The following is a 24,542-nucleotide window of genomic DNA, read 5'->3' on the forward strand; positions in this document are numbered from 1 at the left end:
AATCAAAAGACAAATTAAAGGTTTTTCTCTTGCTCATTTGGGCAACCCTGAGCTTCTTCAATCAAGTGCATGCCAGCTAATTATGAGGTCTCAAGAAGTGGTATTGCCAGCAGGGAAGTGAGGCAGTTTGGGTTTTGTTTCTCTGCTGTTGCTTTCTGGGATTGTGTTGAGTGGCTACTAGAGCAGGAATGCATTTGATGTGGAGGACGCTCATGCTGTACTCGCAGAAATCTAGGAGGGGAAAAAAAGCCCCATGACCTATAAGCCATAGTGCTAGACAGGACACCCATTAGCAAAGCCTTTGAAGATAGGAACTAAGGGTTAGAGAGTCTTAAGCCTTTGAATGCAACTCTTTGTTGGGAGGACCTGAAGGCAGTAATAACACTGTAGTACACAGATTCATAGGCTTGGAATGTCACCATGACTTTAATAGTCCAAATAATCACCTTTTCTTGTACTCCCAGTTGAAGGTATGATTTACAGAGGAACTATAATACATCCTCTGTCCTTTCTAGCTCAGTTTCCAGCATTTAACAATAATTTAATTAATCCTTTAAAATATATATTTATTTAATTCATTCCTCATCTTATTTCTTTTCAATAGCTGCTCTGATGAGAGTGTTGTAAAACAGATCTACTGCTGCAATTGAGGCTATGTCTAGACTATGTTGTTTTAATTTTCCTAGTGCAAGAACAGCTTTTATCAATGCAAATTGTGTTACAGCAGCAGTGACCAAGTCTGTTTATACCAGGACAACTATATAAGTAACTCCAGGTGAGGTGTGAGTACTTAGATTGTTGGCACTGGGAATACCTGGGTGATATTATTTCTCTGTCATAGTCCTCCTGGTAACCTAAGGTACGAGTCATTTGACCTTCTGTGCCTCTTTTCACCATGTATAAAAATGGGAATAATAACCTGTCATTACCCTAGTCTTATAATACCTCGAGGTACTTTGTTATTACAAGACTGGGGAAAGAGTCCTATAATTACATAAGTAGAAAAACACACCTGTAGAAAGACTAGATGCTTAGGCATACATGCAAATGGGACATTAAAAGCTTCTCTTCCTTCTCCCTCCAACACAATTTTCTTCAGATTGGAATACTGTACTTTGTACTTTTATAGGGATAAAACTGATTTATCAGACCAAACTCTTAAGCTCTCCTAATATATCAAAGCTTAGGTCATTATCTTAATGTCTAAGCTAAGCTAGGCAAAGCATAGCAGACCCAATGTTTATGTTATCCAAGATGCATCTTCATTGCACACTGGCAGAAATCCTCAGTAATTTACTCAGTGGGGTTACATCCTTGTAAAACTCACATAGATGAAAATAGAGCTGGTCCCTCATGTTTCTGCTATTACATGAAGACCTGACATCACAGACATATTTTTAATACAAATGACCACCAAGCCTAAGGATCATGCATGTTTTGATGAACACTAGTTATTTAGCTCATTTTCATTCCCTTCTGTATACTGCAGAATAAAGTGTAATTTTGTCCTTGCAGGAAAAACTAGGTTTACTCCATGCTAAACCTTCTAATCTCTGTATGGCGTTGTCTTCAGATTCACTGGAAACCCACTTATCCACATACATATCTTCTGATACTTGTTATGTAGTTAATTACAAACTATAAGTTGAAGGAAGAATATTTCCAGATATAACACAGGATTATTTTTGTAAGTGGATTGGTGTTGGTCTGAGGTTAGTTTTTAGTGTTGTGCACTGCTGCTTTTTCCACTGCTTTCATTCTTTCATATTGCTTCTGTAGCACAAGCCATTGCTTGTAGTTCTCTGAGCAATGTACTGCTGAAGTAAAATGACTGCGCACATATAACTGTCACAATAATTCTTTTCTCCTTTGTGTGTATTGCCTTGGCAGTAAGATTTGTGAAGGTAAAATAAAAATCAGGTCCAAACACCAATTGTTCTGTTTCTTTCGATAGATGTATCTACACCAGAGGCTGGGAGAAAATTGATGGATGCCTCTGTAGTGAACGGTGGCCTGGCACCACAAGAAAAGCAGAATGGGGCCACACAAGCGACAGTGCAACGCAAGAGACTCCTTAAGGCTCCAACGTTGGCTGAACTTGACAGCTCAGATTCAGAGGTAACAAAAATCAGGATCCTTCTCAATTTGTCAGAATTGAGTCTTGCTCCTTAATTTGCTGAACTGATCAGCTGAGAAGTGAGTTTGCAGATTGTCATCTGAATTTTCCATGACTGCTTTGTTAACCCACAGAATTTAAAAAAATGTTAGATCAGACCTCAAAAATGGGAATATTCTTTTAAAAGCTTGAATGCTTATTTTGTCCTTAAACCCAGAATTTATTTATTTTTCTAATATAAGTATCTGTCCACAGTGTATATGTAGCAGTTATGCCTTTGGGAATGCAGGGAAATGTGTTGTACCCTTCTGGCAGGAGCTGTCACTAAAGGACTCAGATGTGAGGCCAGCCTCACTGTACCAGATGTTAAATAAAGAGCATCCGCTGTGCCAGAGGGGTTGCAGTTTGGTGCAAATGTCAGTGTGTTAGTTTTGATATAAAGGCTTACGAAGTAACATCCAATAAATGTTTCACAGATAAAGACATGCAAATACCACTTATGTGGAGGAACAACTTTGACTCCATCCCATCTCAAATGGAGAGTTAAAGATTTTTAAAATGCATAAAAAGCCCTCTAGCTTATGAGCTGCAATATATGATCCTCAAGAAGTACTGACATTACATCCTCAAGAATGAGCTTTATCTACTGGACCAGTAGTAATATTAATTGAGTTTGGACCTTTCCAAAAGTTAAGCTGTGTGAAAAGCACATGCAGGCAGGGTTTATTCATGGAGGCTGATTTAGCCTGGGGGAGGCAGTCTTCCCTGTCTGCCTTTCTCTCTAGTAGATGGAAAAGGAGGGGTTTCCTGACAGGGTGCTTACAAAGGCCTCTAAGCTGAAACATAGGAAGCTGGCAGAAAATATATGTGGGGAGAAATTTGTCTCTTTGCATACTTTCTTGATCTGTGAAAGTTGGCTGTCTTTGTATTCGGGGATTATCGTGTGGGTGATTTGTGTGGGTGCATAATTTGGTGCATCTATTCTGAAAGCAGAAGAGATTTCCATTTTGAAATCTCTCAGCAGTCTTTAAAATTACAATAGAGGCTATATGAGGTTTTGTTAGTGTGAATGAAGCTGGGCAGGAGGCAGGAATATTAAGACCTGTCAATGAGAACTGAATCTTGAACTTACAGCTTCCCAGCTCTGTGCATCCTGAAGCTAATGCAGCATGATATTTCACACGGAAAACTGAGCAGAAGCCAGTAAAATAAAATTCTGTAAAGGGAAACGTGAAGTAATTCTTGTCTGAGGGAAAAATGTCTGACTGCAGCTATTGATTGGGGAATACTGTGTAGGCAAGCAAAGTCTTTTAGAATAAGTTCTGGAACATACAGCAAAAGATACAGTGAAAATAAATTGGCCACACTGAGCTGTCAGAGAAAATAGATGCTGTACTGGTTTGAGTCAACAGAATTAGCTGGTGAAGCAATTAAGATGATTAAGGTACTCAGCAGAATACTGGTTGGGGCTCAGGAACAGTGCTTAAGTAGTGAAAATAAGAAAGCCGAAGGGTGTTTGGGTGAAATGTTTGAAGAAAGTGAAGATCACTCTGTCAGAATGTCTTCTTTCCTGACTTTCATTTTGTATGTAACTCACAGAAAAGCATATGTGTTGTCCTGATTGCCTATAAATGACTCTGCCACCTCTTTGCCTGCAATTTGAATTTGGCTTAACCTATTTAGACTTACTCACTGGGAGTTGAACTATGACTATGTTATGCCCTAAATTACAGGCTGCAAATACCTGCACTGCTTAGCTGCAGACCTCCAAATGAGCTATGATGCAGACCTGGTTTCTTCCTCCTGCATCCCCTTTGTTCTTCTGTCAGCTGTGTTGTGATGCAGACTATGCCCAAACATTGTGTTGCTAGCCAGAGGTGAAAGGGAAGATCTGATATAACATAGAACCCTATGCCCATTTGCTGGCAAGCATCAATATTGTACTAACCGTTTCTGCTTTTTGACCTTGCTTTTTTCTGCATCACCACTAGAATCACAGTTTCGGAGAGGGAGGAAGAAGTGCCATTTTTCTTTATGTGGCTATGTGAAGCAGCAATCTAATCGTGATTTTTGATACAGCTATAGAAATGGTATCTTCCTAATAAAGCTACAGATATCTAGACAAAAATCATGTCAGTAACGTATTCAGGTGTGTCGTGGTTTAAACCGAGCCACACAGCTCGTTCACTCACTCCCCCCCCGCCCTTTCTCCCTCTTTCTTTCCTTCCGCCCCACCTCACTCCCCACTCCCGGAGGGATGGGAAGGAGAATCGAGAGAATGTAACTCCCACGGGTTGAGATAAGAACAGCCCAGTAACTAAGGTATAACACAAATCACTGCTGCTACCACCAATGATAATAATGATAAAGGAAATAACAAGGGAAGAGAATACGATACCACCACCGAACTAGTTCGACCCCCCCGAAGAGAGCCCATGCCCTTCCCGGTAATTCCCAGTTACCTCCCTGGGCATGATGTGCTGTGGTATGGAATACCTCTTTAGCTAGCTTGGGTCAGGTGTCCTGTCTCTGCTTCCTCCCGGCCTCCCCTCGTCCCTGGCAGAGCATGAGACTCACAAAGTCCTTGGTCAGAGTAAACATTACTTAGCAGCAACTAAAAACATCGGTGTTATCAGTTCTGTTCCCAGGCTGAAAGTCAAAACCACAGCACTGCACCAGCTACTAAGAAGGAGAAAAAGTGACTGCTACTGCTAAACCCAGGACAAGGTGGTTTAGGGTGATGCCTTTAAAGCTGCAACTTTCTCAGTACATGTAAAATTCTAGTTGTTTAGTCATCTGTGAAGAAGTGCGCAGTTCCAGATGTTGGGTTGATCCTACCTCAAATGTAAAATGTCATATATTCTACCAAAATAATCAACAGTTACTGTATTGACATTATTGACAATTGAAGAAATTCATACAATGGTTCATCAGGACTACCTACTCAAGATTACATTCTCAAAAAAGCCTTCAGTGTTTGAGAAATCGTATGGCAGTAAGAGAATTTTCAATGGATGTGTTTGTGCACAGAAAAAATAATTTGAAATGACAAACCAGGAATATCTGTTAGGATGTTATGTCAAATTTAACATACACCTGGCTTCCATTCTCCCTGGGTTGGCTGTTTATACTATTTTTTTATACTTAGCCGTTGGCTCTGACAGTTCATTTCCTTTCATTCTTTAGAATAAGAGATGTGGCTCCTCTAATCTTGTAGGTCTTTACCACAGAGAAGCTCCTTATTCTCTATTTCTGCCCATTTCTTTTATTCTGGGTTGGTTTGTCAGCGTTTGGCGGGGGGGGGGGGGGGGGTGTTGAGCTTTCTAGGCCACTGGAATAGGCAGTGTTCAGATGTCCATTACTAATGAAGTAACTAGATGTCCTTCACAAAAAATGGCAGCGAGATGGAGGCATCTGTGCGATACCTTGTTTTGCAATCCTGAGTGACTGAGACATGATGTCTCTCTCAGGTTCAGAAGTGGAATGAAGAATGGTCAGTAGCTATTTCTTTCCACTGAAAGATGGCAACTGGCAAAATCAGATGGACTTGTGGAATGTTTCTGTAATCCCTGTTCTATAGTTTTAAGATAAGATATTTAAAGGCTTTTGATATTTTCAATCGTGCACCATTTTTGTCTCTCTTCTCTCTGTGCCAGTGTTTCAGACAGAGGAAAAATGGAAGAAAGGGGAGAACAAAAAAACTGTGAAAAGAGTGTAAATGAACTCAATGTATAGACTGTTCCTTGAATCACCATTCAGTCTTTTGTAAAACTCTACAGCATAAGATGCTGACAACTGGAAGTACTTATTTTTGGTCAGAACTAGGTAAGGTCTCACAGAGCAAGAGACTTCACTGGAGCAAAGATTGCTTGGATTGTGCTCTGGAGACAGCTGTTCCCTGCCTGCTTCTCAAGAAGCATTCTCTGAAGCTCTGGTTGCTCTTCATTCATAAATATGAGCAGCACAGTACCATGGTTATGTTTTTTTAATAACTGACAACTTGCTTAGTTCTTCATCTTAGCTTGTTAGCTTCTAGTAAAGTAATCTTTCCCTCAGAAGAATTTGACTTGTATAAAGTGAGAAGTTTAATAGTTCCCTTTGCACAGGGGTTATTCTCCTTCACAAAATTTAAATGTTTAACTCGAGATTTGTGAACACTGTTGCACTCTTTCTAAAGAACAGTGCATCCAGTTGTCTTGCAAACAGTGGTCTTCAAAAGCAACCATGTGGCACAAAGCAGTGATATGCAAAGCTATCTGAGCTAGCTCTGTAGTTAAACTACACTGGTTTCTGGAAGTGAAACAGCTCTTATGGCTGAATGTGCTGCTTAAACTTCCCTACAAGCTTCCCATCACAACTGTTTTGCGGGGTCACGCTTGATATGTTAAAGTGAATATATAGGTTTGGGATCTGATCTGGTTTGAGTCCCTTTGTAGAATACTGTGTTGTGGAATGTATGTGGAAACAGTATACATCACAGTGTCCTCACATACAATGTGTACCCTTGGACTAAGCATAAATTACAGATCACCTGATTGGAATTTGTAGGGGCCTGTGTCCTGTGATGCATGGTGCTCATTGGGGTGATCCTGCCAGCTTTTTCCTTCCAACTTGCTATTACCAAAGAAGGCAGTCTTTCAGCCAGAGGAGGTTTTCCTGCTCGTGATTCACATAACTAAGGAAATGTGTGAGAGAGCAGCTTTGGCACTTGCTGGATTTTTGAGCAAGTCACTTGTTTGATCTGTAAATCTTGACTACTTAAGTGATGTAAGTCTCCTTGGTTAAAAGCTTTCACATTGGAGCTGAAGAGCATTCACATTCAGTCCTTCAACTCTGTTCCTTTGGGAGGCGCCTGTGATGATCAGTATCTTGCTGATACATGGTGGCTGAAGACAGCTTTTAGGTGAAAGCAAAGGATTTAATTTGGGTGGCATAAGGCTGTAGATAACTGAAAGGTGTTAGTCAAAGCCTATTTCACTTTAATTCATCTTGCAAGAATTGCTCTTGGCTCTTGTGATGAAACATACTTACATAATGAATGAGATTTCTTTTAAATACGGAAGAAAGGAGAAATGCACCAGGATTAAGGATTAGAGAACAGTGCAGTGGGGATCAGATTAATTTCTCTTTACCCAAGTCACTTGCATGAGTGGCTCTCATTCCTTTGGATACCAGAGAAATCCAAGTGCTGATTCCTTGATAGTGTGAGATAAATGATAGTGTTGAGTTAAATGTATCTGCTGTAGCTGGAAATCCTTAGAAGTCCTTGAATACACTGAGGAAAATTAGCAGGTTGCAATGGATTCATGTACCTCTTTTCTGAATTCATGCACCTTTCTTCTGATCTTGCTCTTTCTTGTGATAGTTAAATACACTGAATTCCAACCATTTATTCCAGTTTCTAAAAACGCTAAGCATTGAAAATTCCATTTACTCAGTGATGTGTAGTGTGAAGTGTTTTTCTCAGGACTTCTAGGGCTCTGAGCGTTTGAATGGTGCAAAATGCGATTTCTGTGTGCTAAGAAGCAGTAAGAGAAGAAAAAAACAATCCCTGAAGAATTCTGTTTCTTTTCCTCTTGCCACATAGGAGGAATCAGTGCACAAATCAGCAAGTAGCAGCAGCATCTCCCCCTCACAAGTGGAAGACCCCTCTCAAGAAGGTACCAGCAGCAGAAAGAGTGAGTTTTGATGAGAAAGCCCAGTGGCTGCTTTTACACACTTGTGTTGTCATCTGTTCTATGAACTTTAGCTGAAACTTTCATAGAAAGCTGAGGCTGAGTGTTGTTAATGGAACAAATCTCTAAAGCTGAACCCTAGAACCTGCTGAATAGGTCACATGTGATTAATGATTGAAAGGCATTAGCCTCCATTATATGTGGATATTTTTGTGAAACAGAAGGTGTCATACCTGAAGTTGGTGTGCGACTGCAGAGGAACTCAGAAGCGAATGGTGGGTAGTCTAGCTATGCTCTTCTCATGGGATAATTTGTTGCTGCAGAAACACATTCTAGCCCAAGACCAATTTAAATGTTTCCTGCATCTCTGTCACCATGGCAGTGAATATACTTGTTTGAAAGACACTATTTTTCATAAGTACTTACTGGGAAGAGGGGAGGATCTGTTCTTTTCTTTTTTCAGTCACAGTTATTGTAGGCTTTAAGTGTAACAACATTTTTCTTTTGTTTCAAATTGTTTCAGTTTCACTGGAAAGGGTTTGTAATGAAATGTGTAATCCGTGCATGTATTTTCTGTGTACAGTGGTGAAATAATTAGGATAAGCCAACACCCTGAAACACCAAACTTACATACAATGCTAACTGGACAGCATAATATAGAAACTAGCCTATATTTGCTACTTTTATGGGTATTCATATTTTCTTAATCTGGAAAATGCGATGAATGTGAGTGATACTTGTCTTGATGCTCTGAGTATGGATGTGGGAATTCTAGCAAATCCGTGGCTGGTTTAAGTACTGAGCAACGTATCCAATGGTCTGATTTACAAGAACTAATTTTTTAATACTGGTTGAATCTGCAGTGCCTCCAAAGTTCTTGCCCATATCATCTACGCCACAGCCTGAGAGACGGCAGCCACCTCAGAGACGGCACTCCATTGAAAAGGAAACGCCAACCAATGTGAGGCAGTTCCTACCACCTTCAAAACAGAGCTCCAGATCACTTGTAAGTGGAGTGGGTGGTAGGAGAGAGAAAAAGAGGCATGCTAAGAGTATAATGAAAATTAAAACTTGGCTTCAGTGTGATTAGAACTTGACTCAAAGAAAACTTCTCAATTCAGAAACAGCCCTTGGCTACTAAAGACGTTTTGAAATCAAGATTTGAACTTTGTCTTGCTAGCGTGTTTATCCACAATCCCAGGTACAGGTGCCTCAGAAAACATTTGCACTTTGATTAGGACTCTGGGTGAAGCCACGTGTCTTGATTTTATTTCAGAACATTGCCCAAATAGATGAACTTCACCTTACTGATTTTCCATTTGAGTAGAGACAATTCCAAAGCAGTGGATCTATTTTGGGATTTGGGGGATTTTCTTTAGTTGTTGGAAGTATTTCAGTTAATGGCTGAATGAGTGGAACAGTTTCTTTCCTTCCCACCTTAATAACTTGTATAGTAATGCTTATACATATGAAAGCTCTTTCAGTAATCCAAATCAAGGTTTGTCTATGTTGCTTTGTTGAAGTTACTGAGGCAAAAACCTTTATTATTGCTTGAAAAGAAAGTACATTTGATCAATTAGCCGTAATCGAGAGCTGTTTTCCAACAGGGTATAAACAGCAAAGGGTATGACATCCTGGTTTGTTTATGCTGACATACCGATTAGTGCTTTGTAATTTCATGCAAGATATATTCCTCATCTATTTTCCTACCAGCAGGGTTTAAAGTATGCCCCATGAGGTGCTAGTGAATAGAGAAATCGATAAACACACACTAGTTTTGGAAGGAAGGGAATATTCACTTGTCCCATCCTGTAGCATAGTGGTGTTAATGGCCTTTGAAGAGTGTTTTTGTTGGCCCAAGAAATGGTAGCTGGGATCCAAACCTATTAGATGATTAAGTTAAACAGTAACAAGAAAATAATCTCCAAATATTCCCACAACATGCTTCCTCCTTCTCAGAGGGTCTGCTGGGGTTTGTTTATTATATCCTTCCAGATAGAATGGTAGTTTCTCATTCCAGTTGAAGGTCAGGTGGTACCATGTTGATAAATGCACAACACGAGTAGACTTCTGCCAGAGTGAACTTGAAGCAGAACATACTGCACCAGAACCAAGCTAGAGGGTTCCTTCAGCATGTGTTTGAAGACACTAACATATAAAATGGATCACCCTGTTATTGCCTGCTGCACCCACTGGAAGCACAAGCTTTATTTTCCAATAGGCCTAGAGTCATTTACAAACATACCTGTTTAAAGGGAGGAGAGTAGAAAGCATTATATACTCCCTCTCTGTCTGTTCACTGACTTATGCCTAGGAAAATATATGCAAAATAAAACCATTGCAGAAAAACTAACTCAATTATTCTACACACACACCCCCCCTTAAAAATACTAAAGGAAAACAGAGAAAAAGCCATTAATTAAGAAAGGTTAATGTGGGAACAGACAGGAAAGGTTTTAGTGTTTCTTTTGTGCTTGGAGTATTTTTGTGGAGAGTTTTTTGGTTTGGGGTTTTTTTGTGGGGGGGGGTGGGGTGGGGTTAATTTTTAGAGGACAGTCACCTAGCTGTTTTTTTGCTGTGAAGTGAGAAAGAAGGAAAATCAGTAATGAAATGATGTTTTGTTAATAACCTATTTTATTTGATGCCTAGAGAGCTAATTCTTTAACTTGGCAATAGTGCCCTCTAGCGTATAACAGGCAACTCCTACAGTACTTTTGTTTTTAGTTTTGGTAGATGATTTCTCATATGCTGGCACAGGCCCAGTTCCATGCTTTGACTTACTGCAAGTCTTTCCTTCCCCAGAGGGATGCCAGCTTCTTTCAGTGGCTACGCCAGATGCTGCATATGTAATGTTGCCATTCCCGGAGTGAACGCTTCTCAATAAGTGCAGAATTATTATTTACTTTTTATTTGACTTCACACTTCTTCATCCCTTCCTCCAGGATTGATGGAGTTTCATTTCTTATCACCTGCTCCTGTGACTGCATTTCTCACCAAGGTGAAAGAGGCCTCGTCAATAAATAGTCCTCAATGCCAGTGAAAACAGGCAGGAGTTTGCTACAGTCTCTTAGCAGGATTAGCAGGAAACTGGTCTGTCTTGCATACTAACGATGGTTTTGTGAGCTGGCATCTCATCAGACAGAGGGAGTCAGACCTAAGTAGGTGGGGAGGGGAAACAAACTTGGAAAAATACCAAACATAGTCCTTTTGATATGTCACCTTGGCAGCGCTACATGGAAAGGCGGGGAAGCTCAGTGACGGGGGGGGTCAGCCTTGTGGCGTGCTTACCGTAGTGAGTTGACCTGATCCTTAATGAGCAAGATGAAGCCAGTGAACTGGGATGTACATATGGATGCCTTTGTAGTCTGTTTGCTTTTTTAATTATTACAAGTATTATCATCATTATTTTTTTCTTGACTCAGAGGACCAAAGCTAATGGTTTCATTTGTATACAGCATTCGCTTCTCTGCTTCATATCTATTGTTCAGGTTCCTAGGATAACCAGTTTATTTCCAAGGATGGCTTTCAGACCGCTTTTTTCAACTATGCAAACAGCTTCTCTGCTGAGCTCTCATCCCATTGAAGCAGCCGTGTGTGGGGTGGCAGGGGCTATGTACTATCTCTGTGAGAGAGCTTTTGCCAGCAGGTGGAAACCCACAAAGGTTTGCGTCTTTTTGCTGGCTTTGGAAATCACCTTCACCAGCATGTTCCCTCGTAGGGGAGCACTTCCTAAGCTGTGGCAAGAATTAAAGCTTAGGCTGGGACATTGCACCTGATTGACATTGATTTCAATATGTGTAGGATATTTGTGTGTCTTCAATCACCTCACGGGGAAAAGAAATCAGTTCTGAAAGGACAGCAAACTAAAAATGCAACATCACAAGATTATCAATGGGACAGACCTTAAATCTTACAGCACATGAAGATCCTGCAGCAAAAATCCAGCAAAACTATTGTAATTCTTGGACTATGTTGAAAAGAATAAGCTTTATATTTCTACCAAGATATGCTATGTAGAATGGAAGGGCATTTGCAGTCTGTTTTACTTGAAAAGCTACATATTGTTTTGGTCCTCAGCTCACTTACGTATCAGAACTTGCAGGATAACTAATAGCTATGTACCAGGGAAGGCAAACCCACGGAAAAGAAAAACTGATTTATTTACCCCTATGTAGAACTGAACATGAATAATGTAATTTTTTCCTTCTTTTTCTTGTCCCAACCAATAAGTGATAGTGTGGAACCTTTGCAGGAGAGTTTATAGTTGAGATATCCAGCTGACTTCTTAAAAACTTGTAGTCTGCAAAAGCAATAAGAGTTTAGAATGCTTGACTAATTGGGAATTGCAGAATTTAGAGGCCAATTTGGCACTTGGTCATATCACAGTGTACTAGTGCAGCTCATTTGAATGCCTAGTGACACCCTTTGATGACAAGTTTTACAAGGAATATATTAGTGTAAAAATGTGTTAGTCATAAGGACCTATTAGGTGTGTGTATGCTGAAGATAACCTACTAAGTACTTTATTTCACATTATGGATGTGTAATTCTTACTACCTGTTTTTCTGAGTGAAAAAAAAATACACATTTACACCTTAAGCTATTACGGTGTATAGAAGATGATTGCACAGAAAAAGAGTTAAGCCAGTTCTCGTGAGGATCATGGAAACTGCAAGTTCCAAGTAGTATTTTTAAGTAAGATTTTTTTCCCCCTTTAAAAATAAGAATGCTGACTTCTCTTTAACATTATAATTAGTATTTATTATAATTCCAGAAAATCAAGACCCTTCAAACCACATTTTGTCTTTAGTATGTTCTGCTGTATGTGAGTGTTGCAGAGAGCTGGAGTTCTCTCACTTGGAGCGGCCTCATTTGGGTGCAGCTTATCGTTGGAAGTTTGAGCAATAACTCCAAAGCATCATTGTCTAATGAAGTTTAGTCAGTGCTTAGAGTAATTTTCATTGATTTCAATGCCTTAGAGGTAGCGTAGAAACAAAGGTTTTTCCTGTTACTTATTTCTATACCAAAAAGTGGGGTGGGGGGAGAAGTCCAGGGGTTTTCTGAAATCGGCATAATATTTATCTTTCATTTAATGTTGCATTAACATTTTGTTGTCCTTGTGTAAGCTCTGGAATTAAAACATTAGCATTTAAACATGTGAACATTTTCTATGTTTCCCTGGTCGCCTGCTGGCTATTTCTATTTGCTTTAGTGATAATCATTTTTGATTGGTACAAGTGACCCACACTATTCCCCTAGTACCTGCTCTACACCTGTAGCAGATCCACAGACATTCTTCAAAGGAGCAGTATTCCCTGACATCATCGTTCTGTAAATTAAAGGAATGGGCGTTCATGAGGGGGAAGGAAGAGCTGCAAGTAAGAAATGTCTTTCTAAAGGCCTTAAGGCTCTGATTGATTACAAGCATTCAGTCAGCCTCATTCACCTCGGACAGTTTCTCTCAGTCTCCCACGATGCAGACTCAAGGGGGGTTGCTGGCATTGTGTGCATCTCACTTTCCCACCCACTTCCTCTCCCATCTCACCCCAGCTTCTCCCTAGCGAGGCAGTTGCTATGGGGAGAACCCAGAATGAAATGCTGAGAAGCTGCTGGTTAGCTGTAAAGTTGCTCATAAGGAACAGAAGTTATTTTGGTTTGGCTGTGCAGTTCTACACCTCAGAGCAAATTGCAGTTGCTTTTGATGTAGTTTGTTCTTTCCAGAAAACTAGCGATTCTATACCCCAAAGGTTTAGCTGGCAAATCTAACGAAGTTAACTCAATTCTAGTCTTTTGTGGGGTACTTTAAGCAGAGTGAAGTGTCTTTGTGTTCCCTTTCTAGATAGGTAAGACAACAGTTTTTAAAAATGTGGTGGTTCCTAAATGCTAATGTTTGCCAGGTCTGCAACGTAGAAATATTTTCTTTTTAATCTAATGGAAAGACAAAAACAGACCTCTGAGTACATGGAAATGGAGCATTTCACTGCTAATCCGATTCATCAGTTCAATTTGTAAACGAGATCTCCAAACTGTCAGCCACGTCTTTGTATTTGCAGGAGAAATTTCCTTCATTTATTCAGAGAGCATTACATGTCATTGTCATTACCACACAGTAGCCCCTCTGGGCTGACTGAAAAGGTTCACTAAGCATAAAGCGATGGGAGTTCCCACAGAGGTTTCTGTCTTTCTGTTGGAAATGTATAATCAACTACAGGGCTGGATTACAAATTGGGTTGGTGCTTTTTATTCTCTGGTACCAAATTCAGGAGTTCTCTGCGCAGTATTCTCCTAAATGGTGTACTACAGAACAGATGCAGAATTTTGTAAGTGGAAAGTTGCCAGTCTCTGCCATTAATAATGCAACATTGGGTAACCCATTCTCCTGCTTTATATTTGAGGATTATTCTATACAGCTTAAATTGCTGCTGTTACTTTCCTGGGGCAGAAAGGAGAACTTTTCTGCCTGAACTGACATAACCTTTTGTAGTCTTGGTAAGATTCTGATCATGTGAGCACCAAGACGTGGTACCACTGAATAAACATTTCTGTTAGAATGGGCTACTAACGACTTTCCTTGGCCACTCTGGGCATCACAGAGTCTCAGAGAAATTGCTTGTTTTCAAACAGAAGTCTTAAAAGTAATGCCATCTGCCAAATTATCTTTTCCGTTTCAAATTATTAACCTGAACATTGATTGGTTGGTTTGAAACAAAACCTCATAATAACAATCAGAGGGAAGGGTCAAGTGGTTTGAGGAGGAAAGATGAAGAAAACCATCATTGTTCTGAAGGCTGAACATCAGACCATTTAGATCACGGTTATGCAGTCTCTAATGGTTTGGAACTCATGTGATGCCCATGAATGAGCCAGAGCTATTCCGTTTTGAAGGGAGAAACCTTCTGTTCTCTGGACTTACTAACCAGGTGGCTGGTTGTCTAGGTTGAAGTCTGGAGGAAGCCATTTGACTTTGAAATAATACAGGTTTTTTGGCTTCCAGGAGGAGTTCTGTTACCCAGTGGAATGTCTGTCTCTGACAGTGGAGGAGGTCATGCACATCCGTCAGGTGCTTGTGAAGGCAGAGCTGGAAAAGTACCAGCAATATAAAGATGTCTACACTGCTCTCAAGAAAGGAAAGGTAGGGCTGAGCCTGTGGAAGCTCCAAAGCCTTTTGAGGGAGGCTGGTCACACAAGCCTCCTATTTACACATTTGTTTCTTACCCTGTATTGGAGAGAAAGAAGAGATATCCACCAAGCGTCCCCCTAAATGTGTAACACATGGGTCAGCTTCTTGAATTATGTGCAGAAGACTCAAAACTTTTCATGGCAATACCTTGTTTGTTTTGATTGTCTATCATTCACGATTTTTGGACCATGTCTGTATGTGTATGTTCTTAAACATCATTGACTGAAGTGATTTCTGTCTCCATGCCTTCTGCAGTACTGCTTAGCATTTCTATTCCAGAAAATGGGATTACAGATAGCCATGGGAAACTACAGTGAGGATTTCATGGGAATCTTTACTGTCAAGCCAAAAAGGAATGAAAGGCTTCAGAGAAGTCAGACAATGTATGACCCTGGAAGGAGGTTTGGTATTACAGAGCCCATTAACTAGCGCTTTTTTTTCTGTAAACTGCGGACTGGGAATTGGCATTTACCAGTAGAAGCAGTGTCCCTTTCTCCTACTTTTGATTTGTGCTTCTTGAACACCTCCAGCAAGTGTACTTCGACTTCACAGTGTATTTTACCTACAGGCCTACCTCTGTCTAGCATGCAGGTTTAATTTTAAGTTGTAATATCTTTAAAACAGAGGAGCAAGTATCTTAAAATGTCGTTCATGAGATTCATCATGCCTGCTGTCATGATGTATAAACCTTAGTAATGAGCTTTTATCAAACCTCAAAATAAGTTGATTCTTTAAACTGTCCACTTTTGTTTCTAACAAAATTTGTCTAGCCTCACCTGAGTCTCTGAATCTCAGTCTATCAACTTCTGTTTGACTGCAAAATTTTTCATTGTTCAATGCCTTTCCTTCCTAGAAATGTTCTTAAGCTTGATCCCTGTCTCCTCTGAACAAACTGGATATATGGGATTTATTATCCCACTATAAAGCAGTCTTTGCTCAAATTAACATTGCTGTAACAGCTTGTTCCTGCACCTCCTCTACTTTTCAAGAATGTAGGATTGAAAGAAAATCATCACATGTTATCACAGGCAAAAATTTTGTGTCCCAGAACCTGCCAGATGGTGAAGACAGTTAGGCTGAATTTATGCCCAATTGTTCTTATGTTGTTCAGTTGTAGCAGTAGCCCTTCCTTTCTGCTGTTACTCTGACTTTCCTGTTGCTTTTTTGTGTAATAATGATAAAAAAATCAGTGAGAGAAAAGCAAAAATAAGTTAATAATTAACTGGCAAGTATTTAATTTAGGTAAAATAAAAAAGGAGTATTTCTAAATATATAAGGATGCAATTCTGAACCATTCTTTTCAGTATCATCTTAGAAGTATGGACCCAGAACTGGGTTTAGTACTGCAGCTGTGGGCTTGTTGATAGCAACTGATAGATGCAGTCATTGCTATGAGGGACTTTGCCTAACGTTGTGGACTCCTCTGTTCTTCTTTCAGCTCTGCTTTTGCTGTCGAACAAGAAGGTTTTCTTTCTTTACTTGGTCTTACACTTGTCAATTCTGCAAGAGGTAAATATTTAATATCTGTTAATACATGAATACCATTTCAGAGGGAAAAACACTGATTTATATGTTACAAACCCTCAAATGTTTCTGCTGCATACTGTTGGTTGGTTTTATTTCTATAGCAGTCGATGTTAAAAAACCATATACAAAACCAGTTCCTTCCTAAGTGACCGAATTTATTCCTTAGGCTGAAACTCTTGGCTAAAAGGGAGAGAAACACTCATTTGTTCTTCTGTGCTCATGGGAGAGTGAGAAAGAATTTACTCAGTCTCCTGAACCAACAGTTCTATAATCTCTGTTGTAGGGGAAAACATTCCAAGGCCATTTGCCTTTTGGACTGTGTCTGGAGTATTGGTGGGGGGAAAGGGAAAAGGAGTTGTATGCAAGCAAAATGAAAAATATGAACAGTAAGGCAGTAAGTGTGGAGATCTATAGACTCACTGACTTACTGTCTCACTTACCAAAGGAGGTTTCTTTAGAGGAAGAACAGCTTTTGCTTTTGCTTTTCTCTGGTTTATTTTTAAATTTAGCTGTAGCTTTTGTTTAGCATTTCTCCTTGCTTTTGGCTTCATGTTTGGTTTGAAGTTATCACACTGGAGAAGCTTTAAAAATAAAATCGAGGATTATAACTCCTGAAAACATTTATCCCTTATTCTTGGTTTAAATGTAATTTTTCCCAATGAAATGACTCATGCTTTTGCTTTCTTACACAGGCCTGTATGCTCGCAGTGTTGCAAAAAAGTAAGTAAGTAAAAGTATGGCTAGATCCATTCTAAAAGGCTGTAATCTTTGTAATGATGCTGCATGTCCCTTCTGCCTTTCTCAAAGATGCGGTTGCCATCCAAGCCATATTCTACTCTCCCCATCTTCTCACTGGGACCTTCAACCTTACAAAGAGGAGAGAGCTTTATGAGGCCAGAGAAACCCTCTACCAGTCACCACCATTCACTGCGGAGCATGTCCAGGTGAGAAACAACCCCAGCTCACGTGTGTCTATCGCAAATGCTTCCAAAGTGTTTCATGTTGGGCTATTAAGCATAAAGAAGATGCTGTCTACCTGGTTTGTAGTCATCAGTGTTTCTAATGCTCATAGTAACTTCTGAAGCCTGCAAATCCATGTCTCTTCCACTCGTTGCTTTGATTTAAAGAAAAGCAGAACTAACAGCATGTCTTAAACCTTTTTCACATTACAGCTGAAAACTAATATGGGTCTGGGACAACTGTACTTCTGAGGCTTCTCTAAAACTATCCTTAGCATGTCTTTTTCTGGTGTGAATAGACCCTCCTGAGATGAATCTCACAGGCAAGAATCACTGACTGAGTGGGAATTCAGTGATGTCTTGCACAGATGTATCTTCTGTTTCCTGATTTTGATTTTCTCTGGGTTGGGTTTTTTTTTTTTTCACTTAGGTATGATGAAGTTACCTACTGGTTTTATATCTTCTACACAGATGGTTGCCAAAGCTAATCCCAGAAATTAAATGTAAAATAAATGGTCTTTTTTGAAGGTATCTTCTGTATAAACCCTCTGCATAAATCACTAGTGTGTGATGCTGTGTCAGATTAGCCAAACACATCCTCTAGTTACAGTTATTAGTGAGGTTGGTTTTGCCTAGCTAAATGTTACACATGGCCTCAGGCAGTGACCCTGCAATCTTGCCAGAGCAGGCAGAAGCTGGTGGTTGGTTGATCTCCTGATGTCATTTTGGGGACAGAAGAAAGGGAGATTTAAATCAACACCATTCTGATGTGCTGTTTTCTAAAGGTGTCCCTTGGGTCCCCCTGCCATGCTGCTAAATAATGTGACAGGTCCTGCTCTTTTGCCTTTCAGGTTGACCTCAAGGTCCAAATCTGTGGACAGGTCACATGAAGAGTTTCCCAAAGAGTTAATGGAGGACTGGAGCACGATGGAGGTGTGTGTGGACTGCAAGAAGTTTATTTCAGAAATCATCAATTCAAGCCGGCGCAGCCTATCCCTGGCCAACAAGCGAGCCAGGTTAAAAGGGAAAACACAATCCTTCTACATGGCATCACCGGGAACCTCCGAATACTGCCCCTCTGAAAGGACTATCAATGAGATCTGAGCCTCGTGCCTTTTGCTTTGCTTTTGTCTTCATGAGGTCATCATCCATGAGCAAGGTCGCTGAAACCGGATTATCATTCTGTTGCTTCGTTTCATGTGACTGGCTTGAATTTGCATTAGATCACAGGATTTCCTACTGCAGTGGTTCCCAGAGACACAGAATGCGTTGTTTAGATCTGTGTGGGAGGGTACACAATGGGTCAGCTGCTCGCACTGGAAGAAAAACAATAGTTTGAAATTGTTGCCTCTTTTGTATCTATGTGTTGAAACTAGAAAGCCTTTTCTTGCTTTCAGTCTTTTTTTAACCATGCTTTGAATCATTTTCCAGGAGATGAGCTGCAAACGTACCTTTCATGGGGAACCAAATCTAACAAAGCGTCAGTGTTAGCACAGTAGCAAACAGTATGTCATATTGGCATTACCGCCCTAGTAATGCTCATGTCCTAGTTGAAACAACAAAGGGTCGTATCGCACACCAGACACAGAGCATGAGTGACTGTGATCAGACCCCTCTTTCTTTGCACTGTTTTGGTTGCTCTGAGATCAGGGTTCAGCACAGCACTCCACAGCGGCTGTGTCCTGGGGCAAGATACACGACAAAGCTCTTCACCGGTGTGGTTGCCATTCCCCTGAGCTGCTGTACTTTTTAAGCCTTAGTGTACTTCTAAGTGTCTCCTGAGCGGGTTTTAGTAGTTTACTTTCTATCTTGAATGTATGACGCTGACTACCAGTAGCAGTGAATTTTAGTAGTAGACAGAGTTGTACAGTTTATGGGGAGGATGGGAAATAAGGGAGGCTTCTAGTTGTACCTGACTACCTGTAAAGTTGGTTACTCAGAGAAAACGGTGGGTAAGGTGTACATTTGTATTATAATGGAGCACACAAATACTTCTATAGTTATGGCTGACAGCATATTCACTGAGAACCCCATTTTTCCTGGGGTTTATAACTTGGCTGTAAAAACTCGTGTTCTGCTGAAATTTGGGACGGTGCTGTCTCAGATTGGGAGCAATCTTTTCTTTAATCCTTTTTCATTCCTTTTCCCTTTTTATCTCGCTCACATGAGTGCTAGGCTGCTTGTTCAGAGGTTCCAGCGATGTTTCAACGTTAACTGACATCTCATGCTTTTTTGCACTTTTTTTATACTCGGAATACTTTTGTTTTTAACTCCAGGCATAGCCAGAGTTTAGTCAGTAATTCGGGGCCGGGTCATTTTGGGATTTCAGAGCAAGCTGACGTAGCCAAGTTACTCATACTTGAAAATCAACTACTGTAACTTTTTCATAATTTTTTAATACCCTGAGGCATATTTAATGTCTGTATAGCAGTGTATGATAGAATGACATAGCAGAAAAGTTTCAGATCTATTTATTAACATTTCTATACTTCGGATTAATGAGAGATACCTCAGAACTGCTCCAAAGTAGCTGGGACTGGATTCCCCATAACATGGTTTTAAAGCTGTAGTAGTCAAAACAGATTCTCCTCTCCAAATCCCCCCCCCCCGGTGAGGAACAGTGCGGGGCTGTGGGGCACCAGGGCTGCTTGATTCTACTCAGTGTACAATCCAGGGCTCCAGTCCCACTGCTGGCCACCTCCTGCTGCCCAGGGCACCGAGGCTTCTCCTTCAGAGTGTGTTTGCATGTTACATTGCAGCCTTTGGAGCAGCCGCTCATATCTTCTAAGCTGATTTGAAAAGCACATGCAAGTCACCTTAAACCTTCCCAGGGACTCGCCTGTCCTTATTTTTCTTTAAACACCCCCTTGGAACATGAGAATTTTTGCCTATGCAGGGCTTATGGAAATAATGGGTTTATTTGGTTCTGAACCATTGCAAGCAGGAAAAGCAGGGCTCAAGGCTGACGTTCCTCCATAGCCGTCCCATGTAAAGTGAGGTGTCAGGGCCCCCTCCTTGGGGTACCTCCGGAAAAGTGTCTTGCATGCTGAAGCACCTGGGGTTGAGGATGTAGGATTGCAGGAGGTGAGCAGCACAGGCTGATTTGAAAGCTCTGCAGCTGCTGGAAGGGTCACCTGATCTCAGTCACATCAGCACTTTTTCTTGTTTCTGTGCCAAAACCTGGCTGTGTGTTTGCTGCACAGTGCATCAGGAAAACCAGACTGAAGGAAATGCAGGAAATCTCACTTTGCATCTCCCCTGTTGTTCTGGTCATTTTACCCTGGAAGTGCTCCAGCCGCATGTTTCTGTTGCTCAGTCCTCTGCTTGTAGTCCTGTTCCATGGCATCCTCAAGCCTCTCAGATGCAAGGTATCCAGCATGTTTATTTTCCCCTTTGAGAGAGACTTAGGTCGTTGCAGAGCAGGCAGGACCAAGACTAAGTAAATCCTGAGTGTGCAAAGAGTCCCTCACAGCATCCCTGTGCCACCGTCCACCCTGGCAGTGTGCGGGGCAGCTCTGGGGAAGCAGCAGAGCCTGGGGATCCAGCCTCTGCCTGCCTTGGCTCAGCCTGGGCTCTGCTGCGCTGGGCAGGGCACAAACACTGGACAACACCACAGTTGTACGAACTGCTCCATGTTGCCCACACAGAGCTGCTGCGGCGCAGGGCCTGGATAACCTTCCTTTTTCCCTAGGAAAAACCCTTTGGGCTGCTGGCACATGCCAGGCAGGCTCCCAAAACCATGGTACGGAGGGCTGCTTCTTCCCCTTCCCTCCCATCCCTTCCTCCCCAGCACAGTTGCTCCACATTATCCTGGCATTTCATCCTTTCATCCTGCAGAAGAGCAAGCAGCAGGCTGGTTGGTCGGGTGCAGCTGAAGGAGCTGGCTGCCGGGCTCGCTGCAGAACTGGCTATTTTTAGCTTTCCATCTCGCTGCTTGCGTTCGCATCCCAAATCCACTGCAGCCATTCGCCTGCGCACTCTGCAGTGCTGCCTGGCACGTCCTAGTTACGCTCCGAGCTTCACATAAGCGTCAGAGGATGAAATCAGAAGCTTGTAAATATGTGTAATATATTTAATACTTAGGAAGTCTCCATCAATCACGCAGTGGGAATTGACTTTCCCATGATGTTTTAAAAAGAAAACGAGTCTTATTTATGTGTGTTGGCTGTTATCTTTGTTAGAGTTAAAGCATTCAGCTCCCTAATACAGTTTGCACTCCATAGGCATTTTAGCTGGAATTACTGCTGACAAGAATGCGGGACCAGCACAGCAAGCTCCCTGCCATGAATTTTGAAATCTTCTATTTTGTTTTAACTTTATTAATATGCCCGGGGTCTGTTTGAATATCCCGGAGGAGGCCCAAGGAGTTAAAAATGCCACTGGCAGCGTCAGTCTTGTTGTTCTGTATGTGAACTCGGTGGTGGAGAATTCAGAACCAGCTCTGCTGCTCGCTGGTGATGGAGGAAGTGAGCAGGGCTGTGCTGCAGCTCTCACACCCAGCTTCCAAACGTTCACAGTGACAGTGGTGCTGGGCAGGTTTCTTGGTTTTATCCCTCTCCCCATTACTTCCTTTATACAGGAGGGGTGTTACCTGGCAAAAATAAAAAGCCTATCCATTATGGCCCTTGTCTGTGTTAATTACTGATGTGGAAGCTGGTTTAAAGGTTCTGCCTCTTTCCTTTTTCCTGCTTTTATAGTTCTGTGAGATCAGTCAGATGGGTCTTTTGGCAATTGTTAATGAGAATGATCGAGTAACAGCAGAGCACTGGCTGGGCTGCATGGAGGGAGGGAAACGTCAAAGCACTCCTAGAATAGCAATAAAACTGCTTGTGTAACTCCAGCGATGCCATTAATGCCCACGCATCGCTCCCAGCCTCCTCCCTCCGTTACCAGTGTTTTGCTGCTTCCAGCACTGAGGGTGTGTAGCTGAGGATCATCCTGCATGCAGCACAGCTTCGGGAGCTCTCCATCCCTCATCTCTGGGAGACAAATGCTGCAGTCTTTTGGAGGAGTTTTTGATTGTTTTGAGTTTTTAAACCAGAAGTGGAGAGAACATTTTTAGCACAACTATTACGTTGTTCTCTTTCAAGCTTTCCTTTTTCCCCAGGCAAGTTCAGCATCAGCTTCCACAGTTAGCTACTGACTGCATGCTCTATAGGTTAAAACTAATGTAGAAGTTCCACCTTTAGACTCCTGCTGGCTACCTTCACACTTTACCTCACCCAGCAGCTCTGTACATCTTTTAGGAATGTCTTTCTTACAAGCTCAGTCTCACTGGTGATACAGTGACAGCACGTAGGCATGGGGGAATGGTGCTGCGATGACGCGCTCTGGTGCTACGGCGTATGGATTATGTTAATGTTACTGTATAATCTTACAGTGTTTCCATGTTGACAACCTGGAGCTGCTCTGGTTTATTTCCTCTTTTGTATGTATGTATCTTAAGGCCAATCTGAGAATGTTTATCAATATCGACTCCAGCTATAAAGATCTGTTTGGTTGTTTCTGTCTGATTTTTACTCCTGTGTTTCAGATTTTGTGGGGTACCTGCTCTTCACCAGAAGTTCCTGGTAGGAGAGCACCAGAGAGGGGCATTAGCTCAGGTTGATATCATAGAGTCATAGAATGGTTTGGGTTGGAAAGGACCTTAAGATCATCCAGTTCCAGCCCCCCTGCCATGGGCAGGAACATCTCATCTTAGACCATGGTGCCCAAGGCTCTGTCCAGCCTAGCCTTGAACAAAATACACACAACCCGTTTCCTGACACACACGTGTAAGTTCATGAGCACTGTGCTCACGGCAGCTCCAGGGAGCCCAGCACCGCAGTGCGCTCCTGCTGGGAGAGCTGGTGCCTGCTCCTGTGTGCAAAGGGTGAGCAGCAAGCAGCACCACGAGCTCCAGCAGCCCAGAGCTGGCACAAGCCGTGAGATTTTCTGTGCCCCAGGTCCCTGTCTTCGAAAATGGGTGACAATGTGGGTACAACTGTTTAAAGCGTTTTGAGAGCTGCTGCTGAAGAGATGAATTTTACTGCAGTAGTCTGCACTCAACCCATGTCACAGGGCATCAGCAGGAGATGCAGCTGAATAGTTACAACAGCAAATTGTATGTGGCGGTGGCTCTGTGTATTTGCACTCGATTGCAATTCAGTGACTTCAGTTTGTTCTTGGTGGGGCTGTTCTGCATTGGCAGAGCTGGGCTGAGCTGATGCAGGCAGCCAGGGCTCTGCAGCCTGAAAAGACAACACAAGCCGCTGCAGTCTGCAAAGCAGAACAAGTTTAGAGAAAGCCATTTGGAACAGACCTTTTTCAGGCTGATTGATAGAAGAAAAAACACATTTTAAAGCAGATAGTCTTTTTAGGTGCCAGGCTTGTTCACAGGTGGAAAAGATCCAGTGATGCAAGGAGAGGCTGCATGCCAAACAATGCAGCATGGGCTCCTCAGAATGATTTTAGGAGGCTGCTGAACTGAAGGACACAGGCATGAACTGGCGCAATTTCTGCAAGCGAAAGCTGGGAGGGAACAAGGGCCAACAGAGGGGGTGCATGCTCATGGCCCTGCTTACAGGCCAGGTAGATGCCAAGGCCCAACTTTGGTCTAAGCGCTTAAGATAGGCATCCAGCTGTGGAGGGAGGTGGTGGTTACACTCCCTGTGAATCAGAAAGCATAACAAAGAATGAGGAGGGCATTTGAATATTATTTCTTTTAAAGCTGGTTCCCTCTACCCAGGCCCCTCTTTAGTAAAGGGGAAAAAAGAAAATCCCGAACAGGAGATGCACTTTTTGGACACTAATAAGGACCAAAGCACAAACCCCTCCCCTTTGACCTTCTTCCGCTTCTGTGCTGTCACTGCACCTGTCAGTGCAGCTTCAGGTACACCAGGGGCATCAGCTCTGATAAAGAAAGGCAACAGAATTGTCTTCTGCTTGTTTTCATGTTATGTGGTACTGAAATGCATTTCTTGTTTATGCGTTACTAATAAAAAGTTCTTTAAAATGATGCTGCATTGCTCACACTTTCTTGAGCCAACCGTGGAGACACTGAGCGCCCTTTCTTATACTGCATAGCTGGTAAGGGCACATTCCAC

The 24,542-nt window shown here is 41.8% G+C and overlaps 1 protein-coding gene across 3 annotated transcripts in view; it reads left to right on the plus strand.

Annotated features, from left to right (window-relative positions):
• The window catches only part of SPIRE1 (spire type actin nucleation factor 1), a 133,047-nt gene extending 110,077 nt beyond the window's left edge, over positions 1 to 22,970 (plus strand). Inside the window, exons 9-17 of one of the 3 annotated variants that reach the window (XM_065667953.1) lie at positions 1,955 to 2,118; positions 7,704 to 7,794; positions 8,655 to 8,797; positions 11,280 to 11,453; positions 14,786 to 14,923; positions 16,410 to 16,480; positions 17,191 to 17,218; positions 17,306 to 17,442; positions 18,309 to 22,970. In XM_065667953.1, coding sequence (XP_065524025.1) covers positions 1,955 to 2,118; positions 7,704 to 7,794; positions 8,655 to 8,797; positions 11,280 to 11,453; positions 14,786 to 14,923; positions 16,410 to 16,480; positions 17,191 to 17,218; positions 17,306 to 17,442; positions 18,309 to 18,561 — 1,199 coding nt within the window. In that variant the 3' untranslated portion in view covers positions 18,562 to 22,970. The remainder of the gene's footprint in view (positions 1 to 1,954; positions 2,119 to 7,703; positions 7,795 to 8,654; positions 8,798 to 11,279; positions 11,454 to 14,785; positions 14,924 to 16,409; positions 16,481 to 17,190; positions 17,219 to 17,305; positions 17,443 to 18,308) is intronic. The other 2 variants (XM_065667954.1, XM_065667955.1) reach the window with 2 other exon arrangements.
• Positions 22,971 to 24,542: the final 1,572 nt, after the last annotated feature.

This window comes from Lathamus discolor, chromosome 2 (genome assembly GCF_037157495.1).
Source record: "Lathamus discolor isolate bLatDis1 chromosome 2, bLatDis1.hap1, whole genome shotgun sequence".
Classification (NCBI taxonomy): Eukaryota; Metazoa; Chordata; class Aves; order Psittaciformes; family Psittacidae; genus Lathamus; species Lathamus discolor.